The sequence below is a fragment of the Choristoneura fumiferana genome, chromosome 18, assembly GCF_025370935.1.
Source record: "Choristoneura fumiferana chromosome 18, NRCan_CFum_1, whole genome shotgun sequence".
In the NCBI taxonomy this organism is placed as follows: Eukaryota; Metazoa; Arthropoda; class Insecta; order Lepidoptera; family Tortricidae; genus Choristoneura; species Choristoneura fumiferana.
The window spans coordinates 9929224-9949744 of NC_133489.1; the positions used below are offsets into that span (position 1 = coordinate 9929224).

At 36.8% G+C, this 20521-nt stretch overlaps 1 protein-coding gene across 9 annotated transcripts in view; it reads right to left on the bottom strand.

The window, feature by feature from the left end:
* LOC141437754 (uncharacterized) overlaps window positions 1-20521 on the bottom strand; it is a 31620-nt gene that overhangs the window by 1015 nt on the left and 10084 nt on the right. Inside the window, exons 3-39 of one of the 9 annotated variants that reach the window (XM_074101252.1) lie at window positions 17882-18037; window positions 17240-17346; window positions 16382-16543; window positions 16155-16307; window positions 15806-16060; window positions 15061-15224; window positions 14799-14952; window positions 13791-13976; window positions 11656-11784; window positions 10316-11132; window positions 9462-9589; window positions 9205-9387; window positions 9003-9127; window positions 8767-8914; window positions 8158-8403; window positions 7711-7864; window positions 7305-7628; window positions 7067-7227; window positions 6863-6988; window positions 5970-6287; window positions 5711-5882; window positions 5500-5626; window positions 5301-5415; window positions 5015-5173; window positions 4692-4913; window positions 4485-4619; window positions 4234-4398; window positions 4007-4162; window positions 3830-3928; window positions 3596-3748; window positions 3360-3494; window positions 2938-3098; window positions 2049-2166; window positions 1866-1975; window positions 1563-1725; window positions 1382-1482; window positions 636-744 (exon numbers count right to left, since the gene is read on the bottom strand). In XM_074101252.1, coding sequence (XP_073957353.1) covers window positions 636-744; window positions 1382-1482; window positions 1563-1725; window positions 1866-1975; window positions 2049-2166; window positions 2938-3098; window positions 3360-3494; window positions 3596-3748; window positions 3830-3928; window positions 4007-4162; window positions 4234-4398; window positions 4485-4619; window positions 4692-4913; window positions 5015-5173; window positions 5301-5415; window positions 5500-5626; window positions 5711-5882; window positions 5970-6287; window positions 6863-6988; window positions 7067-7227; window positions 7305-7628; window positions 7711-7864; window positions 8158-8403; window positions 8767-8914; window positions 9003-9127; window positions 9205-9387; window positions 9462-9589; window positions 10316-11132; window positions 11656-11784; window positions 13791-13976; window positions 14799-14952; window positions 15061-15224; window positions 15806-16060; window positions 16155-16307; window positions 16382-16543; window positions 17240-17346; window positions 17882-18037 — 6596 coding nt within the window. Of the gene's footprint in view, window positions 1-635; window positions 745-1381; window positions 1483-1562; window positions 1726-1865; window positions 1976-2048; window positions 2167-2937; window positions 3099-3359; window positions 3495-3595; window positions 3749-3829; window positions 3929-4006; window positions 4163-4233; window positions 4399-4484; window positions 4620-4691; window positions 4914-5014; window positions 5174-5300; window positions 5416-5499; window positions 5627-5710; window positions 5883-5969; window positions 6288-6862; window positions 6989-7066; window positions 7228-7304; window positions 7629-7710; window positions 7865-8157; window positions 8404-8766; window positions 8915-9002; window positions 9128-9204; window positions 9388-9461; window positions 9593-10066; window positions 10158-10315; window positions 11133-11655; window positions 11788-13790; window positions 13977-14798; window positions 14953-15060; window positions 15225-15805; window positions 16061-16154; window positions 16308-16381; window positions 16544-17239; window positions 17350-17881; window positions 18038-20521 lie in introns of all 9 variants that reach the window. The other 8 variants (XM_074101250.1, XM_074101251.1, XM_074101249.1 and 5 more) reach the window with 8 other exon arrangements.

The window sequence follows — 20521 nt, forward strand, 5'->3', positions numbered from 1 at the left end:
GTCCGCGTTTTTGCTTAGGGACTATCAATGCTAGAAAGCTGTAATTTTTGACGAATATATATTTGAACTATGCCGACAAAATGGTACAATAAAACATTAAAAAAAAAATTTTTTTTTAGTTCATAGACGTAAAGTGGGGGTGTTTTTTTTTCTCATCCAACGTTGTAGTGTGGGGTATCGTTGGATAGGTCTTTTAAAGTCATAGGGGGTTGCTAGAACGACTTTTCGATTCAGTGATATGTTTGCAGAATATTCAACTTTAACGTGCAAATTTTCATTAAATTTGAAAAAATTCAGGATGGTAGTAAGTATATCAAACTTACAAATAAAACTATAACGGTTAAGTTTTCTTGAGAATTATTAGTAGTTTAAGAGTAAATACCAGCCTAAGTATAAAATATACCTAAACTTGGAATATTCCGTACAAAATACGAAATCCTTAGAAAAATATAATTTAATTTTTTCGTAATGGCTACGGAACCCTATTTCGGGCGTGTCCGACACGCTCTTGGCCGGTTTTTCTTTGAAAAGGTGCCATGGTGGCTCATGAATGAAAGTCTTTGACCGTACCCACTGTCCGATGACTTATTCGTTACCGCTCACGAAACACTGTTTTATTATTTAAGGCAACGTACCGGTTTAGCAGGCGAAGCTCGTTGTAAAGTGTTTGAGCTTGAGTTACGCAGTATGGGGCGCGTTGTTATGCCCAGCGCGCTAGCTGGCCGTTCTGGACTCTGCTCTTTGCTATAATCAATAATGAACGTTATTTAAATGAAGTAAAAGAATTTCTTTGTTCACAATTTTTTCAATTTATTTGAGCAAAGAAATTCTTTTAGTTCATTGATATGGACCAGAAGACGTATTGCCTAACGTTTCTGGCGCTCGCGATCGCAATCAAATGACAGATTTTGTATACAAATACTGTCATTTGATTGCGATCGTGAGCGTCAGAAATGTTAGGCAATACGGCCTCAGAATGGACCTCCGCAAAGTAACGCCTGATTCAATAAATACACGTTATTTAAAAAAAACTTGTAGATTAGGTTTAGGTTCGTTGTCCATTGCCCAATTAATCCAATTGCCAAAGTTATCAATTTTTAGTAGCTTCGTAATTTACCATGAATTAAAACCAGTTGCTGCCTGTGTGGTCGCGAAGTATCAGGGCAATTAACTGATTCAAGTTTAATTGAATATAATGTAATTGTTATTTACCTTTAACATAATGATTTCATAAGCATAATATAAGTCACTGGCTGCTTCGTATTTGGGCTATTCTCGTCCGCAATCTCGTACACAATGCAGACAAGTAGGAATAATCCACATACTTAGGTACGTTGTGACGTTCATGTTAAAATTTCATTTTAGTTTGACAGTAGCTTACCTATTGCCGCGTGACATCTGCCCTTTTCTGCTGAACATATCCGATAAACGACCTCGTAAATCTCGTTTGCTTCCCGCCGCACTCATATCTGAGTCTGAGCCCTAAAATTGAAAAATCTAGTGATGAAAACTACTAACAGTAAGTTTGCCTTGCCATTGTACCTTCAGGTAACATAAAATACCTGTGAAACGGTGCCGATAGGTCTAAACTCAACAATTTCAGGATCGGCTTGGTCGTCAATGGATCGTGATTTGGTCAACTTCTTCAGTTTACCGAATATGCTTTTCTTTTTCTTCTTTTCTGTTGGCAGTACTTCACTTTGCGCTGACCCACCTGACAACCGACTGAAACAGACACGATAATGTAGTATGAAACAATAAATTAAAAAAAACTTAGACACCTGTTAATTAAAACTTTATAGGTATATTAATTTACATTGTAAAATTTGTTTAAAAAAAAACAATGTTCGATAATTGAAATATACCTATCGAGGCTTGCATCGCGCTGCATTGTGAACAAACGGCCGTCTCCATCACCATCCAGAGACTGCATTGATGATACACTGCCATCGTCCACCGTTTTCCATATTACACTCTAAAAAAACAATAAAAGTAGTCAATGTCCTTGTTTTTGATAAAATAAGTGTTATTGATACAATGTGGTTTACTTGATCTTTAGTGGTCTGCTCTAAAGAAATGGAACGCTTCTTGAGTGATGGGGCGCGGGATGGTGTCCGTGAAGATGGCGTCACTGACAGGGTATCTCGTGGTTCCGTTGACATGGCACTGAAAATTATAAATCGGAATTCTAATACTATATTTCATTAAGCGTCGATTTTTTAATCTCTGCGTGATTGTGTCACGGTGTAGACGTTATTGCCGCTAGATGGCTTTAGTAGCGCATTCTATTAAAAATATTTTATTTCCTATATTTAATTAAATGCGATGGCGCAGCTGTGTTTTTTTTAATGTACAAATTAAAAAAAATCTCCTTTCAATTTTATACAAACTAACATAGATTCAAATTCCAAGGAGAAAAATTTCAATTTGTACATTAAAAAAAAACAGCTGCGCAATCGCATTTAATTAAATATAGGAAATAATATATTTTTAATAGAATGCGCTACTAACGCCATCTAGCGGCAAGAGCTAATAACGTCTGCACCGTGACCATTGATAAACTTTAATTCATACATATTTATGCCTCTGCCATGCATCGAATAACAGTTTCGAAAAATTAGTTCTAAGCAGTGCCTAAAAATTATCAGCCAGTTTAAGCTTGTCGAATTTTGACGTGTCAAAATGAAGTGTCCCAATATCACCATCACCATCAATAAACAGTTACTGAGTGCCTTACAAAAACTAGTTGGCTCAATGGTTATGGACAAAACTACAGCTGGAAAAAAAAAACCTTGAATCTTTTATTTCTTAGTTCAATATTACAGGCACAGGCACTATAAAATTACCCCTAACTCCCCTTTTTCTGCACCGGAGCTGCGGAGCTTAAAACATGAAATAGCGTTAAACTTTAACAAGACATCAAAGAGAAAAATTTACCGTCGTTGATTGGCCTGCTGCCGACGCTGCCGCTCTGCGATGCGTGACGCGCGCAATTCGTCCGTCAGCCTGCGCAGGCGCGCCGCTGTCGCCGCTGCTGCTTCCTTGCTGCTCTGCTCCGCACTCTCTGGCGTCGCTGATCGGGACCGCGATTTTGATGACTGCAAACGTACTTTCATTAGATTCTTTGATTATTTTCTAGGTTTCACTAAAGACCACAGATTTAATTTCTATTGGTTACGGAACGCCAATATGATCAATACAAGAAACAGTTATTTCATTGGGACACACACATACACAAGGAAAACTTTGGGCCGTCATGTTGTTTTAAGTTTGTTGCTCTATTGCTCAGATACAGGCTACTCAAAAATTCGAGATGGGTTGTAGTTGTTTGTGAAATATTAATGGAACAATTAAATTACTCTGTTTCTTCTCGGAGGAGTAGGAGTCATAAGGCTCTTTTCTGGCTTGATCGGCTCATTGCGGAAGAGATCCGGACTCTGCTTCATGAGATCCTCTATTGTTTCCAGCAACTGCGTTATAGTCTTATCGTCCTCCTGTAATATACGACGGTAATAAATTTAATAAAGATTGAAGGGAAACGAGGTAAACCTAGCCTTGAATAGTCTGCGCTTAGGGGTCCGCTTTTTAACTCTACCTGTTGTGCCCGCTTGAGCGACACGACTAGCAGCTTGTTCTGGTCTCTGTCGCGGTCGTGTCGCTCTTTGTCGCGACGCAGTTTCTCATTCGCAGTACGCAGTTTAGCGTGCGCATCTCGCAACTCTAACAAATCGCACTGCAGCTCGGTTACCTTAGAAAAACAAAATTGTTTTAGATTTTAATACAAGCAACCTTCAACTTTTAACCATGCTTCTAAGTCATGTTATATTACCTTCTTTTTAGCTTCTTCAGTCTCTTCTTCAGTGGTTCTCTTTAACTGATCTATCCGTCTCTTCATATCTAGCCTTTCTTTGTCTCTTTCACGCTCCACCTTAAAAACGTTTACCTATTATAAACTCAATCCGAAAAATATGATTTTTAGATTCATTTTGACTATCTCAAGTATTACCTCAAATAAAGTCTGCCTCAGATCTCTAGCAAGGGTAGAAGTTTCTTGTAGCAACCGCTGTTGCTCGTCTCTTTCCTTATGCCACGCCAATTCCATGCGTGTTGCTAAGCCAGCTATCCGAGCGCGACCAGATGAAAGTAATCTTTCCTCTTCGTACTACAGATACAAAATTATCAGTATCACTCATGTTTAATATCATCTTAATTCAATATCATAATGTGTCTTACCTCATTGAGCTTAGACTGCATCTCAGCCAAACGTACTTCCGCGGAAGACCTTTCACTGATCAGTTCTGTATTAAGTTTGGACGCATTGAGACGAGACTCGCAGAGCTCATCCTCGAGACACGCCACTTGTTGTTCAAGGGTCGTCAATTTGGTGCGATATTCCTCCTGTAAATCAATAATTTCATTAAATTGGCTGTAAATATAATATTTGTAATAGTACGACATATTCATAATAGTAAGTAAGGTTTTACTTCGTCCGTGCTAGATATTGAAGTTGTCCTCTTTGATCTTGGATTTTTGTCACCGTTCTTTGTATCTGCCATAGACTTTTGAGCCGCATCAAGCATCTGCTTATAGTTGTCTCTTTCTCGTTTGAATCTTGATACCTGGAATGTAATAAGTGGTAAGTAATTGATGAATAAAAGTTATAATAATAATTGAATATTTTAGTAAATTACTTGATTTTGTAGGGATTTTAGTTCATCCCGCATAGTATTCATTTGACCATCATATCGCATCTTAGTGTCCGTAATTTCACTCCTCCTTGCTTTTTCTGCTTGCTCGAGTCTTGTTTGTAAGGCAGATAGCTCCTGTTCTAATGCTGCATTCTCCACTGTTAAGTTACGCTGGATTTTTGAAACTCTCTCGTAATCTTCCAGGTTCTGTTTGGCTTCTTCTAACTGTAGAAAGTAAACACGTGCTGTACAAAATATAATACTTAACTTACAAAATCTATGAAACTACACAGTTATCTAGAGGTGAACAGAAACGTAAGTTGTACCTCTTTTTTGGTAATATCTTGCTGGTGGATCAAAACTTCGCGATTTTCCAGTGCAACTTTCAATTCTCTCTCTCGTTGGTCGAGGCGAGCCTGCAAGCGAGCCTTCTCCACCTCCCAACCACCACCACAAAGACGATCTTGTAATGATGAAATTTCACTCTAAAATAAATATGACATTTGATGTTAAGTCATCTGCATAACAGAAATGTTTACATAAAATATTTAATTTGCACTACTGATCACATACAAGTCAGTAAGTGGCTTATTAAGAACACACTGGGCTTACCTGCATTTCGGATCTTTCATTGTTCCACGTGGAAGATTGTTTTTCATAATTGTCCTGTATCGTTTTCAATTCCGCCAATGTTGAGCTCAATTCTTTTTGTACGTGTATCAATTCACTGAAGTAATAAAATTGTATTGAATAAATAAGACTTTCAAGAAAAAATATGCACGATGTGGCTAATGATGATGATTAAACTTACCCTTGAGCTTGTTCCTTTTCGACAGTCAGTCTTGCTTTAGTCACCACATGCTCTTCTTCTAGCATTTCATATTTACCCGTTAACTCTTCATACTCAGCCTTCTCTACGGCTAGCGAGTGTTCTAATTCTGCAATATTAACATTATTAGAAGAAAATAGTGTGTTTTAAATGTTTAGTATTATGTACAACTCTAAAAGATATGCTATAGTACTTTTAACAGTTTCCTCGTACTCTTGTTTGAGATCAGCTATGCGTTTGGCACCCGCGCCGGAGCTTTGTTCTAAAATTTTGAGTTTGCCTTTCAATGTCGCTAATTCTGCTTCTTTGTTCTTGCTGTCTTTATCGTGAGAGACCCGCATTCTCTCCATTTTCTTACGCTCAGCCTAGGGAACAAATAGCAGTCATAAATAATTCAATGACTATAATATATGTTACACGATATTTACTTATAGGTTAAATTCTAAAGTTACCTGCAGATCGGTATCAAATTCAGAAGCTTTACTTTCCCAGTAGCTAGAATCTTTCTTTTCAGCTAGCAGTTTATTTTCAAGATCTTTTCTTTCATTTTCTGCCTTCGCCAAGTTTGATTTTATTTCCGCTGTGTTTGTTTGCAATGCAGACAATTCTTTTTCGGCTTTGATAAGATTTTGCTTTGCAGATGCCAATTCTTCTTCTTTTTGTTGAAGTTCAGCAGTAGTATTTTTTAACTTTTCTTGCATTTGCGCCATTTCTACAGAGGATATAGCTTCGTCGTACTTTTGATTAGATGTTTCTCGGAGCGCGTCCTCCTAAAATAGCATAGATTCTACGTAAAATATTGATTCATGTAAAGGCCCCTAACGGTGATCTAATATCTTGCTAAAAGGGTAATCAAATTATAGTCTTCAGAACACAAACAATTAGAATGGCGTTGGTGCAAAACTAACATGTTAACGGGAACTCTAATATAACGAAGGGTATTAGATTAAGGAGACATGCAGTGGCAGATAAGTCCACTCCATATATCAATTATTGTACCAGTTGCTTTATATGAACATCTTTAGCAGCAACAGTTGATTCTAAATGAGTTATTTTACTTTCATAGTCGATCTTCATTTCCCTTATATTTGTTTCCAAATTTATAACTTTACTTTCAGCTTGGAATAATTTCGTTTGTATTTCATCTTTTTCACTTGTGAATTCGAGGGATAAACGTCTATGAGAATTGGCGAGGGCTTGAGTTTGCTCCTTTTCCTCTGATAGCTGACACGAAGAAATGATAAGTTATTTATTGCAAGCACACAATATGACATCTCTAGGCTTTTTAAGATTTACGACGAAAATGATACGACAAATAACTTTTGACTGTAAATTTTTTACTTACCTCTTTTTCTAATTTAGTAACACGATCTTTGCGGGTGGATAACATCTTTTCTGCTCGCTTATATTTTTCTTCGGCTTCTTTCAATTTCTTTTCAAACTCGCCAATTTTTTTGGTTTTGTCTCCTACCTGTAACAATTGATTATTTCATTTAATTTCAATGTATTGTTTACAAAGCATCTTAATTCTCTAATAAAATGTTGTTACCTCTTTAAGCAATTTACTTTTGTCTTGTTCTAATTTAGTGATATTCTCCACTTGTTTTTTAAGTTTTTCCACTTCTTTATCTTTCGAATCCATTTCCTTTTTAAAATCTTCTATCTTTTTTCGGCAGTCAGCCATTGCTGTTTGTTGAGAAGAAGAGTCTTCTGTAAATTAAAATGAAATAACAGTTAGTAGTTAGATTTTTTTTATTATGTTTTAGATATTTTCAAGATCTGCATACTTAGATCGTCTGTTAATTTGTTGAGTTTAACTTCTAACTGCTTTTTCTCATCCTTTAAAGCCTTTAATTCATTGGTAGCTTTAGTCTTGGCGTCCTCAATCGTTTTGCATTTATCAGCAAAGCTTGATTTGTCAGCTTCTAACGTTTTATTGAGATCCTTAAGATTAGCTATTTCTGTCTGTAGCTTATTCTTTTCGTTTATAAATTCGGATTCATTTTTGGACAACTTTGATTTTACTTCTTCTATGTCTTTTTCAAGTTGAGTTTTTGAATCAAATGTATTTTCTGATAGGCCAGCATTTTTCATGATGACATACATTTGTCCTGAAAAAAAAATAACATGTTGTTAAAGCTTTACACTCAGAAAAATATAGCTGATGCTTAGGGCCATTACAATAAAACAAACCGATTTCATTTTCCAACTCTTCAACCATTCGCTTAATTTGTAGTTTTGTTGTCATATCGGTTATTTTTTTAGGTGTACGAGGTTTGAAAGATTTGATGGCATCGTCCTTAAGAGATTTTAATGAGGCTTGAAGCGTGGCGTTTTCTTTTTCCAGCTAAAAAAATCAACCATTAATATAATACAATCAAGCAATAATCAAACAATACAATCAAGGTAACGAGATATCTGCTGCTGCGAATGATTGTTATTTTGTCTAAATAACACATTTTTGCTTTTCTAAACTTTGGGACTATTTTAAATGAGTCTTTTTTTGACAGTCAGTAGCATTTCTTTTTGTTTTGAAAAAAGTATCTTTAAATCATACAACAGTATCCTTGATATCATATTATTTATAATTGGGAGCAGTGTAGTATTGAATGAAATAAGAGCTCGTGGTTCATAACTTACCTTGGTAAAGTTCAGTTTTAGTTTGTCCAGCTCTTCTTGTTTCGCTTTAAGAGCATCAGTATCTTTTTTATTTAATTCGCTGCCGAACCTTACTTTCTTTTCTGTTTTTTCCTCTGTATCTTTATTATTTTCTAGTTCTTTAATTTTTGTTAGAGCATCTTTTAATTCATTTTCTAACTTAGATAGTTTGGCAGAAGTTTGTTCCAAAGATTTATCTGATTTTAATGTTTTCGTGTTCTTTAAAAGCTACAAATTGCAATAATTTTAGTAAAAACATATACATTTTTTTAATTAGCGTAACTAGTAAATATATATTATATATATAATAAATAAATATTACGGATATTGGTTATTCACACCAATTGACCTAGTCCCAAAGTAAGCTTAGCAAAGCTTATGTTATGGGTACTAAGCAACGGATAAATATAATTATATAGATAGATACATACGTAAATACATAGTAAACACCCAAGACCTGAGAACAAACATTCGTATTTTTCATACAAATATCTGCCCCGACACGGGAATCGAATCCGGGACCTCAAGCTTCGTAGTCAGGTTCTCTAACCACTAGGCCATCTGGTCGCCTAAATTTCTTATATAATATACCTGTAATTTCTTATTTTCCGCTTGCAGCTTTTCGTTGTCAGCTTCTAAACTTTGAGTTTTTGATCGAAGAACACTAGCCTCTTGCTCAATAACCTGCAGTTGTCTCTTTAAATCAACGTTTTGCTGCTCATTGCTTCCATCCAAGGACCTGCCAAGTTTTATTAACTGTTGTACGGAAAGCTGTATCCATTCTTGAAACCTTATTTCATTTTCTGTTAAAAAAACGTTGAACTTACTTGCTCTTCATAAGTGATACTTTAGGCTTCTTTTGAGTAAGACTTAGCTCAGCGTGCAATCTTTCACAGTCTCTTTCTTTCTCTATAAGTTTTTTTCTGAGTTCAGCTATTTCATCTTCTAGAACCTGAAAAATAACACATGTTTTAGACGTTTTTATAGTTCAAGGTTTTGAGACTTTCTTACTAGTGTTAATTTACCTACCTTTACTTTTTCTTCGGCTAAATTATTACCCTTTGTTGTATTTTTTCGAAGACCAAAGCTTGAATTGGAATTAGTCTTAGTGGCTGCACTTGCTACTTTATCCGTCAATTCTTTAACTTGTTTCTTTAGAGAATCTCTATCTTGTTCTAATTCTTCTGCTTTACGACGTAAAACTGCTGCTTCCTACGAAAATGTAATTATTACAATTATTAAATTTACTAATGTAATATTCGAGTTTGGAATTTTGATCGATTTACCTGTTCATTAAGTTCAAGGAGAATCCGCAACTCGGCAGGATCTTCTTCGTCTTGTATTCCTTCGTCTTTTTCATTTGGAGCTTCAATGTAAAGTCGGTTTGGAGGTGGCGTCGGTGAGAGCTTACGACCTGCTACAGATTTTAAAATATATTTCCTACAAAGCATTCTCGTTAGGTTTAACAAATACGAAGCTTTTATATGTAGTCGCTTTATCTTACTAAGTGCTGGTTGTTAATAGAGTTACATTGACTACACTAAGAATAGTTAGTAAATTCTTTCTGAACCACTCACAAAGTCATGAAATCAACCAAGCTCAATGGAAAATAGAAATCAACTTCACTAAACAATTACGCAATGTACATTGATATCAGCATAAAAAGGTATCAAACCGAACTGGAGAAAATGGCTACCATCGATACGTCAGTTGATATTATCGACAAAGCGTGTTAGTTAACTTTGATACAATTGCAGAGATCCAGCGAAAACGTCGGATAGTGAAGGTGTATGAAGGTGGCAGGTTATTAAGTGATGCAGTCGGGTGGCGTAAAGGAGGTTGCATTGAACAAACTAGATGGATGTCTCATTACATAATTAGTTTGACATACTTCTGGCCTTGGTAGCCATTTTCTTCAGCTGTAGAAGCAAAGATTCATTGTCGTCCTCGACCCGTGATGCTGTTTTACGCAAGTTATTTGCCTGAAAATATTCGTTAGTTTATAATTATCAATCACAATGGTCAAATAGCCTTATCTAGTTTATGGTATTCTGTATTATTGTTGGTTTTGGTTACAAACAAAAAGAGGGCATTTCGAAGAAAAACAACATTTAAATATGGGGGCAAAAACAATATGTACCTATGGTTGGTAATCTTACTGCCAATGGATTGAACATTGAGACGAAGGGAAAAGATAATTTATTTGAGGTGTTTGCTGAAGTTTTATCTGGAAGCAAAGGAGGACTGTCGGATTTATCTTTTGAACGGCCATCTGACGTACTGCTCTCACCATCACTTTTATTTAAATTTTCTTTTGATACAGATGGGGCATCGAGGTTATAGACTTCTAGGTTCTCAGTCATAGTTCCTTCATTAAATAATACTTTCTGTTCCGTCACTGTACTCTTATCGACTCGTTGTAATTCAGTCTCTGTAACTTGTTGACATTTCGCATTTTGTAGTTTGTTTGCAGTCTGTATACTAGAATTTCTTACTTTTAACTTGTCGGTTTGTGTTCCGTATGCTCTTAAGCCATTAGTCTGTACATTTTTGCTTTTCATGAATGGTGCTTCCGTCTGCGCAACAGTATCAAGAGTTTCAGTGTTGCACTGTGCACTCGAATCTAGTGTCATTTTTCGAGTTTCAGTCTCTACCTCATGTACCATTATTAAATCAGTCTGACTGCCTTCAGAATAGCACAATAGAAGATCTTGAGGGATTTGAGCAGTTTCGTTAACTCCAATAGATAAGTGATTTATATCTAGTGCCGATATAGATTGATTTAGCGCTAATTGCATTTCAAGTATGCGGAGTCGTTGACTAGCATTCTCATCAAGGCTCTCTTTACGGTCACTTGTGGAAGTACTGGAAGGAATGAGATCAGGATGGGATGATTGTGCTATTTTAGGTGGCGGAGGTATCCTTCTGCCTCCGAAGCGTTGCCGATATCGGCTAGCCTGTTTGAAGATAAAATAATGCTTGATGACTGCGTTGTTGTTAATCGTATAAGTTTGAGTTCGCAAACTAAATGCTAATGTTATTTGAGTGGGCGGTGTGGTGCAGTTAACAGTGCGGTGGAGTATGTTAATTATTTATCGACAGCGCATCTAACATTTGTCTATTTGCGTCGCCGCGTGACTCAGTTGTACTTGGCGTTTTGCCAGCTGGCGACGTTCAAAAGCTAATGCCCTATTAAATACAATTGTTCCACCATAAAACCGACTGATTGGTTTAATAAGTAGAACCAGTTTAAAGCTGTTAACAAGTGGTAAATTATTGACAGAAATATGGCAATGGAAAAGTAAGAAACCAGTGATTCTTCGATGTTGAACTTTGTGGGAATATTAAGATATTAATCTTGTGTTCTCAATTGACGACTATTAAAATGGTTTTTGGTGACTCGATAGATCTTCCATTGGATATAATATTTTGCACTTACACAAAATTTACAGAATGGGTGGTAATTAACAGAAACTTTACCTCCTCTTCGGCATTTTTGAGTTGCTCTCGCAGGTCAGCCTCGCGCTCTAGTGAATCCTGCAGATCCCGCAACAGCTGCGCCGGGTCTTCCTGGCTGCCGCCGCGTGTCATCATAGCACGGGAAACCTTCTGCTGATGTGGAAAAGTCCAGATTAGATCTTTAAACCCGAGACCTAAACCAGGGCATTATATGTAGGTAAGTTTGACGCATGTATACTTGTATCTGTATGTTTAATTGTGATCTTGGCTCCCAAAGAGATGGGCTGATTGGACGCACCGTTTTCTAAATAGAAAGCTATTTGAGATATTTTACTTTGATATGAAAATACAGGAGTTTTTTAAGGTTTTAAGTGCTAAAGCGTACCTAATTCTATTGAGACGATTGAAAAGGATTCTAGGAATAATTGTTGCTGCTATAGCTCCGTATTTAATTGTGATAAGACCAAGACGACAACCAATCGTAAAGAAAAATAAAGTAAAAATATCATAAAAGCCTTCTTCTTAATAGTAAGTAGTTTTTTATTGATGTCGGTTTCTGATCATACCCGCAAAACTAGTGACTGCGAACAAAAGGCCGATCGAAAAAGAGTCCAAGTCCATTTCACAGTTTTCGGATAGGTACTAGTGCTTACGTGAAAAGTTTAAGTACAGTCAGTAACATCTGATAGGACAAACACTCAAAAATATAGATGCAGAGTACACATGGAGTTGTACAGTCAACGCCATAAATAAGTTATCACTTTTGTACCTTGTCGCTTTCAGTCGTTACATGATTTCGTATGTCTTTTCAAACATGACGTTAACGTGACAAGGTACAAAAGTGATCACTTATTTATAACGTTGACTGTACCCAAAATAACAACAATTGAGCGTCGAATAAATTAAATAGTAAAATATGTTGATGTCTCTTCTTAATCAGATCCATCACAGCGAAACATTTGAATAGATTTGAGTAAGTGATTCAGAGTAATAAATCATTTTGAAAATTTCGAATATTGAAGAAAAATAATAAACTCTGACGAAGTAATTTAGGATCAAGTTTAAGGATTTGGCGTAGGGAAAAAAATAATAATTCCAACAAAAAATACATAAAAAAACGTGCGAAGTCTTGATTGAGACGATTGGCTTTAAAAAAACAAATGAAATGTTATAAACAGTCAAGCCAAGGAGATGTGTTTTCAACGGGCAAGTCAAGTAGAATCCCACACAGGATCAGATTTTAATCCACTATACTATTTTTATTCTACTACCTCCTATATTCCATTTATTTTAACATTTGAAACTTAACGATAAAATTTGCTCACGTTTTTAAATAAAGCAATTAAACTATTTAAAATTGTTTTAACTTCTACAGTAATAATATGTTATATTATGCCTAAAGATTGACAAGTGGATTGTACCGTTTATCGAGTGTCTCTGAGTATGTTTACTTTGTAAATTTATTGAACAATCTGAACGAAAATACAGTAGCGAAATCCGGAATTCGTGTGGGCAGCGCACGATATATCACGAGTTGCTGGTGACACGTTGTTGTTAGTCGGTGATTAATACTGCCGGCGGGCTTGTTCGAGTGGTTAACGAATACAACATTTCTATTAAAAATATTTGCAACCGATCATACATAATTGCCTAATATTAGTATAACGGCTACTTACAAGTAAATCTAATCGAGCGTCTCGAGCGGCTTTGGAAGAGTAGTGTGTTCATAAAACAAATAAAAAGGGTTTCTTGGACGTTAACATCGAGTAATTAACATTAATTAATATTTTTTTTATTTTTTTTAAAGGTAATTAGTAAATAGCCCAATTAACATCGAGCACAAGTAATTAGATAAGAGGTTCAAAACATCTTCAAGCGCCGCAAAAGAATATATATGTTAAAACGAAATATTTTGTAACTCTTACTGGATGATGGTCACAAAAGGGCACATATGAGTTACAGTCACTCACTGCGTTAGTGGTAATTAACTTAGGGGCTGTTTCACCATCCATTGATTAGCGTTAACTGGCGGTTAGGTGTGATGCCGTCTCTATTTATTTTGTTCGAATAGACGGAGACGGCATCACATTTAACCGTCGGTTAACGCTAATCAATGGATGGTGAAACAGCCTCTTAGTGTAGTTAATTAAACGTACTCCATCAGCGGGTGTCAACGATTTCTTGATATTAGCGGCGGGGGCGCCGGTGGCCGTCGCCAGCTTGCTATTGGCCTCGGCCAGTTCTCGTTGTAGCCGCAGTGACACCTCCGTCGACCGCGCTAGCTCTTGCTCCAACTCCTTGATTTTGTTCACGCGGTCCAGACCAGCTTGCCCGCCTACTATCTGAAACGGACGATGATAACTTATAAATACGAAGGAAGCTTTTTGTAACGATTTATGGTATGTTAACAGTATTTTACAGATAGTTCAACTCAGTTGTGCGCGCGGCCCTATGTGTGGGTAAAGCGATAAGAACACGTCTTGCTCGGACGACGACTGCCGCGTCACGTGGAAGTTGTATATTTACAAGCGCACGCACACATACCTAGGGCCGCGCGCACAACTGAGTTGAACTATCTGTAACTGGCTTTTATTTAACCTGCTCTGTTTCGTGGGGCAAATTTTGCTAGTTCATTTTGACCTACTTCCAGCGGTCAGATTGACTTCAAATTAATTTAAATTACCTAGGTTAGAGGTTCGATGAAGCAACAACAAACCAGGCATTTTTCGATCAAGAAAATTTAACGTTGAAAACAACGTGGCTCTGAAACCTGGATTTGCGATAACAGCCTAAAAATTCAGTTTTATTCAGTTTTTACGCACAGACAAGAAAGCTAACAAGAAAGACAATCTTTCTATGGATTTTTGTCTATTCGGAATTAATGAGAGGCTCCTTAGATAATGAAAAAACCATGTGAGTGAAGTAGGTATAATTTATAAACGTTTCTCGCCCGGAGTGTCGTAATAGATTCAGTCACAAGTGGAACGGTTTGGAGTGAGTTGTGACGTTGTGACTATCTGGTTATTTGTGTGAAGTGTGATAGTCCGGGGTAACTTGCGGGCTAGTTTTTTTTTTGTAGTTAAATTACTTGATAAATATTCCAAGTAAGTGTGCCGTTGCCAAGTAAATCACGTGTCATACTGGTTATTTTGAAATGAACACACCTCTAATAACTTTTTTTCTTGGTCATTTTTTTCTTGCTCCAACTGGTCAGCTTTTCTTTCCGTCTTCTTCAGCTTAAACGATAAAACACGGCAATTCTTTATCGTCTGTTCCAATTCTCTTCTCAAAGAAGAATATTCATCAGCCTGGTCCTCTCTGAAATGTAACAATTAATATTTAGTTTCTAATTAAATAGCTGATAAGTAATTTTGTAAGTACACGCCAAAGTACGTTATTAGTATTTATAACGAAGTCACATTCTACCTAAAGTTGTCTTGCATCTCCTCAATTTCTTCTTCAAGATCTCGCAGTTCTTTTTTCATGTCCTCGTTTTCATCCATGAGCTCCTCACAAAGCGTCTCCGCGGCTAGTAACTTTGCACGCAGTTGCTCGTTTTGCCGCGTCATCGCTTCCGCGGATGGTCGAGACTGAAGTTAAAAAAACGTAAATAAGTTAATATTAATAACACTGACATGTTATGGACATGAACAACTGATCTAATGTAAGGTCAGAAATGGAACATCCTGTGCACTTGCATGCCTTTGTATACAGATCGTTCTTCTTCTTCCTTAGCATAAAGAAACATTGCACTTTCTAGGGAGCGCCAAAGTTCGCACACTCTTTGCAAGTCATACCGTATTTTTTTCCCGAATCATCGTTTGTCATAATTATTTTCCCATTGAAACCTTAAAATCTTCTGATTTTTTTAAATGGTCACCTATAGAATAGTTAGGTTAGGTTAGTTTTGTTTTATAACAATTTTGAACAATTATTGGATTCAGAGAAAAAATGAGTTATCACAAACGATCATTCTGACAAACATTACATACGGCATTCGGACTTTTGATAAGTATGTGATATTATACATAGATGCATCTCATTCACAACAGTTAGTAATTATATGTATTACCTACCTATGGAGATGTTACATTATTAGTACCTACCTAGTTAAAACAGCAAAGCATTACGCACTGAGCTCTTGTATTTATAATTTAATTTTAAAGTTTACCTCAAGCTCACATTCCACTTCTTTAATCTTCAACGCCAGATGTTTCTTCTCGTCTTTCAGGTCTTCATTCTGCGTTGTCAGCTCATTGACCTTCTGCTGCAGTTTGAGTACTTCTGACGACCGGCCGGTGGTGTATTTGTTGGCCGTGTCGATGTTTGCTAACCTTCGTAGCAGAATGTCACTCTTCTCTTTTTCTACTCGCTCACAACGCTTTCGTAATGTGTCAATCTCCTGCTTCATTCCTTCTATTTGGTCCTAGAATAGAAAATAATCATGTTGATGCATTAAACTTCAACCATACATATGATTGATTATATTAATGATTTAATTAGGTGTAGGTAGGTATTACCTGGTATTCTTTGACGTTAGCGTCAACGAGGGTGCCTTCCGTGGTGGTGGTGCCAGCGGTACTCGTCTCATCGTCAGACTCCTCCTTCTCCCGAGACGGTCCCCCTCGGATAGGTGGTTTCATTGTTGAAGACGAATTTCTAGAATTTTTAACCTAGAAAACAATAATTTAGGTGTTTAAATCAACAATAAACTTTGCAATATTCCGAATGCTGTTAAAAATTTAACCTGCATCATGAAGGTGACGTCTTCTTTAGTCGAACGCGGTGGGGTTTCCTTGATCCTAGGCGGTTTTTCTTCTTCTTTACTTCTAGACAAACTTCTTCTTTCTCTTTCTTTTTCCATACTTGATTCCTTTTCGAAACTGTTTTGTGCTTTTAATAAATTCATCTGAAAAAGTTTTTTTTTTTTTTTTAAGGTACTCCATATAATGAGGGCTATGTTGACAAGACAGATAGATGCAGCTTTGATGGAAATAAACAGACATTTAGATATCGTTCCATTTCCTTGATTAATTTTAACATATTGCGCACTGCCACGCGCTTTGATGATGACCTTTTAAGTTTATTTTGAGCTTCGCAACAGACGAGTAGAGAGCTATGGCAGACAGTTCTAGTGTCTTGACCCATTTAAATTCACTTCTCTTTTTTTGTTTACATCAAGCGTGGATATGCTCTCAGAATAAACATATTGTGTCGATAGCTATTGTTTGAAATTTTGCTAGAGCGTAATTATATCTTCTGAATAGTTACGAAATCTATTCCACGATAGAACTGTCAAAGTATTTCAAGGAATAGGGCACTGAAATAATTAATGTCTTGACAAATCTCAAAATAAGAGCTCTTAAACAAACAATTTTATGAGAATTTATAAACGTGTCTGATTCATCCATGAAAAAGTCCCTTACCATTTGCCTATTCAGTTTATCCCTATAAATTTTGGAAAAATCCGAGTTGGTTATGAATTGTAAAAATAGATTAAGAGCACGCGTATCTTGATTATAAAACATCAAGAGTAAGCACAAACAGACACAAAGAATATTAAAAAAATTCTTTGTAGGAATCTGGACAGGGCTATTAATGTTACCTTGCGCACGCGTTCCGCCAGTGAGTCATTCTTGGTGATGGTGAGATTGGCCGATGTCGTGGAGGCGGGCGGTGGTGACGGCGACGGCCGCCGGAGCGTCACCGTGTCTGCTAAAAACAATCAAGATTCAGTTTTATTTTAGGAACGATTTCACAATTATTTTTGTTTGTTTTACACGCTCATTGACTCGTAAATACTTAAGAGTTATTTAATATTCGGCAGAATACCTATATTAGTTGATTGAATATTTTTTTTGCCTGTGTTGAAAGCCTGCCTATATGCTAGCTATACTAAGATTTTCTCTAGACAATCTAAGCAATTCTAGGAAATTAGGATCAAAAACAACTTTGATTAAGAATAACCTGAAGTTACAGTAGTTTATAGTAGCCTGACCGGCGTGATGCGTCTTTCCGTTGCTAAGTCAACTCGAAACTGACGGCAATGGAAATATCAACAGGTCTGCTCCAGGTCTCAGGTCTGTCATACCGTAGACGTCCAAAGTAGTGTACCTACTGAATCTTGTAGACATGTATCATGAAACAGTGGCAGTGGTCTGGCACCTGTCAAACGCCCGCAGTGCGCTGGAACCGTCGCTTGGGGAAACTCGAAACCGAATGAAACACCTATATGTAAATCCCTCACCTGTGGCAACAGTTGTCTGTCCGGTGTCGAGCGATGGCAGCGGGCCGGTGAGCCTTCGCTTGGGCAATTTAAAGCTGACCGTTACTGCCGTCGTCGACTCCTCACTGGCGCCCAAGTCTGGCGTCGACGTCCACGATGCGCTCGGCTTACTGAACCCTGGATTATATCACTTGTTTTAAGATAATGATGCAATTAAATTAAATTAATAATACGAGATATTAACAACTTATTATCTAATAATCGTAATATATACCTACGCTCACTATATATAAACTCGTTCACTGGATATAATGAACGAAAAGTATAATCTTAAAATATCTAATGTTTATATATAATATCAATTGATATAACGATCAAAGCGTATAATGTTCATAACACTGACGTATTGAGTGCGCGTGTTGCAGCAGCCGCTGAGTCGCGTTGCTCCGAAGACCAAGGGCTACGGATTAGCCCGAAGCATGTCGAGCTAAACTCGATTTAAGACGTGAGTTATCCGGGTCATTATATTTAATATGAGTGAGTCTCACGGTAGTTTCATGTTCAAAATGTTCATAACACCTCAGATTTAAAACTTATAATTCATTAAAAACTGATGCAAGCAAACAATCAAGCGAGCCATTATTTTTTTCCGCTCTGTTACAAAAAAAAACCTAACATCGAAGGCTAAGGCGGCTAAGGCGCCTTAGCCTTCTGAACCTAACCTATCCAAGTCGCTTCTGTCCAGTTTCGTCGTCTTGCTCGCCCGCTTCGCTCGCTCGCCGCCACATAATTTAACACTTACACATATTATTATATATCATGAGTGATATACCTAATGTTTGTTATGTTGAAAGAATTTAGTCCATATAAATCTTATACAAATTGAAGTTATATAAAAATAACGTTATATACTAATTTAAGCGTTATACGTTCAAAAATTATACTTTTTGTTGTTATAGCTAACGTTCATTATATTATCTTGTGTATGGCGCGTCAATATGTAAGTGTACTAAATCTATATGAATAAAAAAAAATCGTAAAATGTGTTGCTAAGCGCAAAACTCGGGAATGGCTGGACCGATTTCGCCAATTCTTTTTTTGTTGTGTTTGTTATTGTCAGCAGAAGGTTTTTATGAAAGAAAATTTGGAAAAATAACAACGGGGGTGAAGTCGCGGGCAACAGCTAATTTGTGATAAAAATATTAAATTGTTGTAGGTATACAAACGTATAAGTAACTCACATCTTGCTTGTATAGTAGCGTACAAAACTGAAATGGAACTTTGTAATTTTTCTCATTTTTAACGTCAACTTTTCTGTACTATCACGTACTATTAGGTACTTACAGGCAATGGGTTTCTTCGACTGAACTGTAGGTACGTATGTACCTAAACGGCCCAAACCAACGTAGCGGTTTATGGGGCGGTGCCACGTAACTTCTTCTACTGCCTTTCTAACTCTGCGCCTTTTCATGCTTTGGACGATGTCCCGCAAAAAAGACTAGATAGCGAATATTTAAATTATAATTAAATATATTATTTTCACACTTCTATCTCTGACACGTCTGTCTCAGCGTGCACCGAACTTGATTTGAAAACGGTTATTGTCTGAAATGATATTTATAATGGTTTGGTTGTTTATTTAACTTTTTCAAACACCATATTTTCAAATAGCATGCATAACGCAATAGAATTAAGCGGAGAGTATGCAGGAAACAATACAGGTTCATGTGACAATGGATTTGCATCGCTGGCTCTAGAGGCTATGAATGTACGTCACGAGGGTAGTGTTGTGGCTAAACCATTCCCGTTACGACCCGCAATAGAACCTTTGCACGATATGTATCACAGTCATTTGCTTGCTCATTAATCTTACCCATGGCGATGGCTCACTGAGGTTATACAGCCAGGTCACGATTGTAACGATTTGGCTATACATATGTGCCACATATTTACATAGAAATGAGTTTAATATGTAGAGTCTGTCTAAATAACGCGTCCCTCAAATAAATTAGTTGATTATGACTACCTAGTTCGACAGCAAATCTTACAATAACCCTGAGTCTGACGGGGAACTTAATCCACTATCGACCAGATGGCCTAGTGGTTAGAGAACCTGACTACGAAGCTTGAGGTTCCGGATTCGATTCCCGGGGCAGATATTTGTATGAAAAATACGAATGTTTGTTCTCGGGTCTCGGGTGTTTAATATGTATTTAAGTATGTATTTATCTATATAATTATATTTATCCGTTGCTTAGTAGGTACCCATAACACAAGCTTTGCTAAGCTTACTTCGGACTAGGTCAATTGGTGTGAATTGTCCCGTGATATTTATTTATTTATTTTAAATGACCAATAACAATGACATTTATTGACCACCACAAAGCAGTAAGTAGTTATGAACGAGTTTACAAATCACCTAGCCCAGTGTTTCCCAAACATTGTTCTGCCATGGCCCGGTAATTTTCACGCTGCGTCTTCGTGACCCACGACCCACTACTTTTACGAATATTTACGATGCGTCGATCGATGATACCAAGTAGGTACTTATTATTTTTACAACAAGGGGGAAATGTTGTGATCCGGCAAATGAGAAATCAGAAAAGTTGAAAAGCCTCGACATTGTCAGTTCAAAGTTCAATATCTCCAAAACGGCTGAAC